Consider the following 9,255-nt stretch of genomic DNA (forward strand, 5'->3'; position numbering starts at 1 on the left):
TACCTTTTGATATCGAGGGTATTGCACCATCTTTCTGTCCTTTTGTGAAGGCATTTTGACCCGGTGTTGGAATCAGCGGTCGGTGGCTCACGGTGGGATCTGAGGACCAGCTGGAGGTGTATAGCAGCCTACCTGTGTGTGAATAACGTACCTGTGACTGTTACTTCCGAAAGCTGGATGTGAATTCGGTCCCCATCTTTACAGGATTCTGTTTGAACGACTGACATAAACCACCAATACATAGCGCGGTTCCCGTATTTACTGTTTTACTTTGTCAGAATTTACCCGGAGCATTTGTCAGTCCGAAGGGCATTCTGTTGAACTCATACAACCCCATGGGTAGGATAAAGGCTGTCTCTATATATCCTTCTCTTCCAAAGGTACTTGCCAGTAGCCACTCGCCAAGTCCAGAGTTGAGAAATACTTGGCACGCTCTAGTGCAGTCAATGACTCTTCAATCCTAGGCAGAGAAAAAGCGTCCTTTACTGTGGCAGCGTTTAACTTTCGATAGTCCACACAGAAACTCAAGGACCCATCCTTTTTCCGCACCAAGACCACTGGTGAGGCCCATAGGCTTTGGCTCTCTTTTACCACTCCACTATCTAACATCTGTGACAGCATCATTTTCACTTCTTGGTAGAGAGTGGGCGGTATCCCCAGTCAGTATTTCGTGTTCGATAGCCGTTGTGCACCCGAAGAAGTCCTCCTCACATCGGGAAAAGGCAGATTGAAACTCCCATAGCACTGCTTCAATCTTCTCCATCTGATCGGTGGTGAACTGGTTCACATCAATCTCCATTTGTTCTAAGATCCGCTGGCCATTCCACTCAGGCGTGGGTTCCCCCACAGAGTTTTGGTCCACTGCCAAAGTCCAGGCATCATTTTCAACAGCCCGTTGGGCGAACTGGCTACCTGCGAGTGGTTCTCCTTGCAGCACATACAACTCAGCCACTTTCTCTCCAGCATGGAATGTAACTTCATGATCATTTACGTTGACACACTAGACTAACATATGCCCCTCTGTAACTGTCACGATGGTCCTAGTGACCACGGGGCTTCGGCTGGCTTCTGACATGCCCAGGGGTTCTATCAGCATATCTATCCCATTCAGTTTCCGCCAGCTCCCGACAGGCATTCGCATCATCTATGGTGCAGGCTCTTCCATATGGGGCATACACTGCTCCAACCGGCTTACCCTCAGGAGTGCTTTTGCAGATACCACATGTCCGGATCAACTTCAGGAATGCTTTCTGGGTAGGCTTGTGGGAAGTCATCTTCCTCCAATAACTCGGGCAATCCTTTCTAAACATGAGCTGATCCAATTCCCGCAGAACATTCATTCTCAATACAACGGGAGCTCCATCCCGAGCCAGTTTCTCTACAAGCACCACTCTCTTTTTGCCAGCATCTTGTTTGCATAGCTTCATTCTCATCCAAGCCACTCCGAACACAGGTATAGCAGTCTGATTTACCGCCGTCAGCTTGATCACGGTGCCCTTGTCAGGCTTCTTCATGAGGTGGCCGAAGTATATCTCAAAGAACTTCACTGGCATCGCAGTTACTTCCGATCCTGTGTCTACAAGACATTCCACCATCTGTTCTTCAATCTGCACCTGTAGGTAGGGGCTTTCGGTCACTAGGTCCCGGAGGTCATTAGGGGTAACCTGGCAACTGGCATCCCCTGCGGTGTTCCCCACTTCCGTGAGGGGTTCTGGATTCAGGGCCTTTTGTGGGCATTGACGGGCGATCTATCCTATTTCTCTGCAAATTCAACACTGCGGCCCCCTTGCCTTCCGGTCTTTTGGAGGACAACGCGTCTGTGCATCTGTAGGTGGTGACGGACCAGCCCAGTGCCTGGGAGAGTCTCTAACTCCAGCCTCTGGAATTGCTCGATATAGAGGGGAACCCATAGGGGCAGCACCTCTTTTCCAGTAATCGGACTGAACTAGGGCCATTGATTGAGCCTATAACTGTTCCAATTGCCTCAGAATTTCTCCCAGGGATACACTCAGTGCCTTCACTGCCTCTCGCAGATTCTCTTCATCAGAGGGAGTGCTTTGACTTCCTGCAGCCGGCATCCTTACAGTGTAAGCCCCATACCCCTCTTCCTTGTCTCAGGCCACATCCTCAGCTTGTATCTTCTGAAACTGCAACGTAGCATCCTCCAGGATACGTTCCCTGAGGGCCTGGCGAAGAGGAGGGCTACGCAATCCAAGTACGAACTGGTCCCTGAGGATTTGATATCCATTTCAAAGAATGTTAGCACCATTGGCCTCTCTCTTTCATACATATGACTAGATCTCCTGGAGGTCATTGGCAAACTGTGGAATAGTCTCATCTTCACGCTGGAAGTGAGTAAAGAAATGGGACCTAAGGCTGCTGGTACTGGTGGTTCCTCCGTAGATAGACTCAAGAATTAAGAATATAGTATCCAGTGTCTTCTTTTCCTCCTATGGACGTAGCTAACCCTTCCAAGGCGTTCAGCACCACATCTGATTGTAAATCCAGAGCCAAGTTGTACAACCTGAGGATGCTCTTAAGGTCTGCGTCCCAGTCTTCTAGCAGCAAATTTTTGCCTTCAAACCTAGCACTAGCTAATTCAATATTGCCCCTGCATGCAAACACATGATAGGAGCTACTCCCACGGCAGGAGGGGTGATAGGGGCCACAGCCGTAAGCGCCTCAGAACCATTTGGGTTCTGCATGGCATTCAATGTACCCTGCTTGCAGCGCCAAATGAATTACAACCAAGGGCTGGGCCCACAGGTACAGAGGGTACATGATGCCACACAGACACAGACAAAGGTTCTTTCCCAGCATTTGAGTTTACTGAACAATATAGTGAACAAGAAGCTGAGAATATATAAAACAAATTGGTAACCAACAGTGAACTTAACACTGCCTAACAATAAACCAGTAATTGTGATGTGTTCTCACTCCTTGGGTCATTGCTGCAAACCTCCCCTTCGTGCTGTCGCTAGTTTTCATTGTGACACGGTCCATTCCCTTCCAAAATCTGCAGAGACGATCTCTCCTGGTCTCCAGCTGCACCAAGCACAACCTCCATCGGTCCACTTCCTGCTCCTCTCGGCCCCTCCTCCCCTTACAGGGAGAGTGTAATACTATAAGTCAATTGCTAAGTACTGTATCAAACCTGCATATCCAGCCTGCTATCACAGTTGTAGGGGTACACAAACAGCATTAAATTAGCTAATTACCAACTTTGCAAACAAAACATGTTTTTAACATTACCCCATAGGCAGCTCCATGTAGACTGTTATCCTTTGTTGCCATCTACTGACCAAAGTACGACATTGCAGTTATTATACCATTTTACAAAGGCAGAGTAAAACATTCAAGGTCCCTTGCCCCACATCCTTACACCAGCACTGGCTGGAGAAGTAGATTTCCGGATAAACCCCCTCACAAGATTCTCCTTGATGACATCACTTGGGTGATTGGGAAATGAGAGTGGGTAGACTTGACCACGAGAAGAAGTGGCACCAGGCAGAAGGTTGATCGGACAATCATACGGACGATGAGGAGGTAGGGTCTCCTCCTCTTTCTTACTGAAGACATCTGCAAAACTGGCATATTGCTGCGGGAGTCCAGGCAGATCTACCAGTACAGTAGGCGAGGAAGCAGGTTGGACCTCTGATAAGCAGGTGGAATGACAATGATCCCCAATGCAGAATCATACCGGAGTGCCAGTCCACAACTGGAGTGTGTCGGCGCAACTAGGGGAGACCACCCTGGCACCACACAAATCCGGATTCACCGATGTGAAAATGGCAGGAGTAGCCGCGACTGGCGACCCTGCAGTAGCTGGAAAAGATATCACATCCATACGAGCAGTAACATTTTGCATGAACTGCATCATGACATCCTTACATTCACTCTGGTGCCTCACTTCATGTAGTAATTCCTGAAGGACAGGCTTAGAGTGACCAGTGGGGTCCATGGCCTCAGTGTACTGTCACAAACCAGTGGGTGTAAACCCACTGTGCCATGTGTCCCACCTCCCCTAAGGGCATTGTCTAAGTGTACCCTTCAATTCTTCACAGTTCCCTGATGGTGGGGATAGACTTTCCAGAGGGGAACACCAGGTCGCTACCTCTTGAGGAGGGAAGGCAGATGAGGCAGCTGGTCCAGGCGGACCAAGAGGTACCTGAGTAGGTACCAGTAGTACAAGCGTAGTCAAGCAGGTAGGGTCATTACCAGGAGCAGTCGTTAACAGTGCAGGACCGAAGGATGAGGCAGAGACGTAGTCAGACAGGCAAAAGGACAGGGCAGGCAGCACAGGAAGAGGTCAGTCAGTCCGGATCGGCAACAGAAGAGTCAAGGCAAGCAGGCAGACATCAAATAAGTAGCAGAAGCCAGGAACAAGATATAAGTCAGGAGCACACATGAGTATCAGGAGCTTAGCAAACATACATAGAAACATAGAATGTGCCGGCAGATAAGACCCATTTGGCCCATCTAGTCTGCCCAATATACTGAATACTATGGATAGCCCCCGGCCCTATCTTATATGAAGGCTGACCTTATGCCTATCCCATGCATGCTGAAACTCCTCCACTGTATTTGCAGCTGCCACTTCTGCAGGAAGGCTATTCCAGGCATCCACTACTCTCTCAGTACAGTAATACTTCCTGATATTACTTTCAAACCTTTGCCCCTCTAATGTAACACTCTGTCCTCTTGTAGCAGTTTTTCTTCTTTTAAATCTTCTCTCCTCTTTTACCTTGTTGATTCCCTTTATGTATTTAGCAGTCTCTCTCATCTCCCCTCTGTCTCGTCTTTCTTCCAAGCTCTACATGTTAAGACAAGGACCTTGACACTGAGGTATCTGGGAAGGGGGCCGAGCCACTTTAGTACCTACAGGAGAGCCTGGGTTGGTCAGCGGGGTCACATGACCCAACCCATGCAGCCCAGGGAGTGATGCGTGCTGCCCCTAGAGCGGTGTAACAAGAAACCAGCAGCAACCATGCTGTGTCCAGGGCTGAGTGGAACCTGTGGAGCAGAATCCTCAGCACCACAGCACATACAGCGACAGAGTCCAGGACTGCAGTGGTGGACGGAAGGGTCACCGCTGAGCATGGCGGTAAGCAGGGTAACAGTGGCGTACAGCAGCCGCTGTTACACAGTGATACCACATTTATATAGTTTTATGGGTTTTGTTTTTACAGTGTTCCCTATGAGAAAACTGACCTGTTCTCTTCATTCTCCGGTCAGTACGATTACAGCGATACCACATTTATATAGTTTTATGGGTTTTGTTTTTACAGCGTTCCCTATGAGATAAAACTGACCTGTTTCCTTCATTCTCCGGGTCAGTACGATTACAGTGATACCACATTTATATAGTTTTATGGGTTTTGTTTTTACAGCGTTCCCTATGAGATAAAACGGATCTGTTCTCTTCATTCTCCGGTCAGTACGATTACAGTGATACCACATTTATATAGTTTTATGGGTTTTGTTTTTACAGCGTTCCCTATGAGATAAAACTGACCTGTTTCCTTTATTCTCCGGGTCAGTACGATTACAGTGATACCACATTTATATAGTTTTATGGGTTTTGTTTTTACAGCGTTCCCTATGAGATAAAACGGATCTGTTCTCTTCATTCTCCGGTCAGTACGATTACAGAGATACCACATTTATATAGTTTTATGGGTTTTGTTTTTACAGTCTTCCCTATGAGATAAAACTGTCCTGTTCTCTTCATTCTCTGGGTCAGTACGATTACAGTGATTCCACATTTATATAGTTTTATGGGTTTTGTCTTTACAGTGTTCCCTATGAGATAAAACTGACCTGTTTCCTTCATTCTCTGGGTCAGTACAATTACAGTGATTCCACATTTATATAGTTTTATGGGTTTTGTTTTTACAGTGTTCCCTATGAGATAAAACTGACCTGTTCTCTTCATTCTCCGGTCAGTACGATTACAGTGATACCCCATTTATATAGTTTTATGGGTTTTGTTTTTACAGTGTTCCCTATGAGATAACTGACCTGTTCCCTTCATTCTCTGGGTCAGTACGATTACAGTGATACCACATTTATATAGTTTTATGGGTTTTGTATTTACAGCGTTCCCTATGAGATAAAACTGACCTGTTCTCTTCATTCTCCGGGTCAGTACGATTACAGTGATACCACATTTATATAGTTTTATCGGTTTTGTATTTACAGGGTTCCCTATAAGATAAAACTGACCTGTTCCCTTCATTCTCCGGGTCAGTACGATTACAGCGATACCACATTTATATAGTTTTATGGGTTTTGTCTTTACAGTGTTCCCTATGAGATAAAACTGACCTGTTCTCTTCATTCTCCGGGTCAGTACGATTACAGCGATACCACATTTATATAGTTTTATGGGTTTTGTCTTTACAGCGTTCCCTATGAGATAAAACTGACCTGTTCTCTTCATTCTCTGGGTCAGTACGATTACAGTGATACCACATTTATATAGTTTTATGGGTTTTGTTTTTACAGGGTTCCCTATGAGATAAAACTGACCTGTTCTCTTCATTCTCAGGGTCAGTACGATTACAGAGATACCACATTTATATAGTTTTATGGGTTTTGTTGTTACAGTGTTCCCTATGTGATAAATCTGACCTGTTCCCTTCATTCTCTGGGTCAGTACGATTACAGCGATACCACATTTGTATGGTGTATTGAAAAGTCTTGGAAGGGGTACATATCTCACTCAGATTCCGCAACTGGGTGAGGTAAGTAAAAACCAGAAAAGCTAAAGTGGTTTTAGCAAGGTGTAGGTTGCTGAGACAGTTTTGTTAAAAGTTCAAGGGCTGGATTTCATTTGGACTGGGAAGGTAGGTTTGATAGTGGGACCTCCCCAGTCCACCCCCATTTCAGGGACGGTTTTTCCCTAGCCTGAGGGATCCCCAGGTGTAGCTAGCTGGGATTGTTAGGGGGAAATAAAAGCACATCCCAGGCTGTCAGTTTGAGAGAGCTATGCCTGGAAGAAGTTTAGGAAGCTGGCTGAGGAAGCCGGATCTAATCCAGTGTGTGAAAGGTGCCCAATAGGTGAGCTAGTAACTAATCTGTATTAGTTAGAGCCCAGATGGGCAGGAGTTTATTTTGTTGGATTTATGCTTTGTGGTCCTGGAACTTCACCGAACCTAGTGAATTACTGGGTTTGCCTGTAATTGCTGGAGAGTCATAAAATAAAGCATCAATTTGGATTTTAAACCTGTTGTCTGCAAACGAATCTGTCACCGCCGCCCTGCTTGAGAGAGCAATACTTTACAAATAGAGTTGAGCGAACCCGAACTGTAAAGTTCGGGTTCGTACCGAACTTTTGTTTTTTTGGCACCCGGACCCGAACATTTACGTAAAAGTTTGGGTTCGGTGTTTGGCGATTTTTATGGCGCTTTTTGAAAGGCTGCACAGCAGCTAATCAACAAGCGTCATACTACTTGCCCCAAGAGGCCATCACAGCCATGCCTACTATTGGCATGGCTTTGATTGGCCAGAGCACCATGTGACCCCGCCTCTATATAAGCTGGAGTCACGTAGCGCCGCCCGTCACTCTGCTCTGATCAGTGTAGGGATAGGCTGCAGCTGCTGTGAGGGAGAGATCAGGGAGAAATCTTATGAATAACTGCTTCTTACTCAGCGACCTACAGCAAAAGTGTTTTGTGGGTGCAGTGCACAATTGTTTTAAGCCTGCCCTGAGTCAACTACTGCTGAAAACAAACTTTTTTTCCTTCAGTTAGTCAATATCAATACATGATCGGCAGCCATTTTATGCAACGATAGTGCACCTGCACAGGCTATCTGCAAGTCCAGAAATACTGCTTTGAGACACTGGGGTTTAAAAAACCCTCTGTTTCATATAGTGCACATCTAGGATTATATGTGCATAAGTGAGTGTCACATTTAGGCCAGAAATACGGCTCTCTCATACTGGGTAGAGTTGAGCGAACACGAACTGTAAAGTTCGGGTTCGTACCGAACTTTAGGTTTTTCGGCACCCGAACCCGAACATACTGCTTTGGCATACTGGGGTGAAAACACACCCATGGTGCACATCATCAAGATTTTTACTTCTACTCGAGTAACTGTTACTTCCATGATCTGCCTAATTTGTTTAAGTACCATGTGTTGTGTGATATAGCTCTTTTTTGTACCTGAATGGTCATTTGCATGACTTGTGCATAGTCTCATTGTGGAGACACTACATCTGGCCATCCAGGTATTTCTTGAGCTTGTATTGTCATTAACGGACTGTACCTTTCTGTGTGTTATCACCCACAGATACATTGGTGTTTTGTGGATTTTGTGACCCTGCGCTTCTCCGTATTCTTGCAATATCTGTAGTTGTTCCATTCTTTATACTTTATAATAAATTTATACTTTTATACATTATTTCCACTTGTTCGTTTTGGTGAGCCTCAAGTCATGCAGCAGTCTCTTATGCTGTTTGAAGACTCCGCTGGCAGGGTTTCCCAAGGGCATCCACCTAGCCCTTCCCCAGCGGTGGAAGACATAGAATGCACTGACGCACAACCACTTATGTTTCCTGATGATGAGGACATGGGAATACCACCTCAGCATGTCTCTGATGATGACGAAACACAGGTGCCAACTGCTGCGTCTTTCTGCAGTGTGCAGACTGAACAGGAGGTCAGGGATCAAGACTGGGTGGGGGACGATGAGGTCCTAGACCCCACATGGAATGAAGGTCGTGCCACTGACTTTCAGAGTTCGGTGGAAGAGGTAGTAGTGTGACCGAGCCAACAGCGTAGCAAAAGAGGGAGCAGTGGGCAAAAGCAGAACACCCGCCGCCAAGAGACTCCGCCTGCTACTGACCGCCGCCATCTGGGACCGAGCACACCAAAGGCAGCTTCAAGGAGTTCCCTGGCATGGCACTTCTTCACACAATGTGGTGACGACAAGACCCGAGTGGTTTGCACGCTGTGCCATCAGAGCCTGAAGCGAGGCATTAACGTTCTGAACCTGAGCACAACCTGCATGACCAGGCATCTACATGCGAGACACGGGCTGCAGTGGAGTAAGCACCTTCAAAACCAAGAAAGGGCTCAGGCCCCTCCTGCTACCTCTTCTGCTGCCGCCTCGGCCACTCGAAAAAATCTGAGAACATAGTTGACCGGCTTACACAGGACAATGAACGGGTGTAAGGGGTGCGTTCCACCGAGCGGAAATCGGCCTTCCTTCCGGTCCGTGACGCTGCAGGTTGGTGGGGCTATCAGCGGC

General features: G+C 46.8%; 1 protein-coding gene across 1 annotated transcript in view; it reads right to left on the reverse strand.

Moving 5' to 3' along the window:
* Positions 1 to 2,114: 2,114 nt before the first annotated feature.
* LOC122935558 (carbonic anhydrase 9-like) overlaps positions 2,115 to 9,255 on the reverse strand; it is an 87,129-nt gene continuing 79,988 nt past the window's right edge. The window contains exons 11-12 of the mRNA XM_044291326.1: positions 2,468 to 2,611; positions 2,115 to 2,229 (exon numbers count right to left, since the gene is read on the reverse strand). Of these exons, the coding sequence (XP_044147261.1) occupies positions 2,115 to 2,229; positions 2,468 to 2,611 (259 nt within the window). The remainder of the gene's footprint in view (positions 2,230 to 2,467; positions 2,612 to 9,255) is intronic.

The sequence above is a fragment of the Bufo gargarizans genome, chromosome 4 (genome assembly GCF_014858855.1).
Source record: "Bufo gargarizans isolate SCDJY-AF-19 chromosome 4, ASM1485885v1, whole genome shotgun sequence".
Taxonomy (NCBI): Eukaryota; Metazoa; Chordata; class Amphibia; order Anura; family Bufonidae; genus Bufo; species Bufo gargarizans.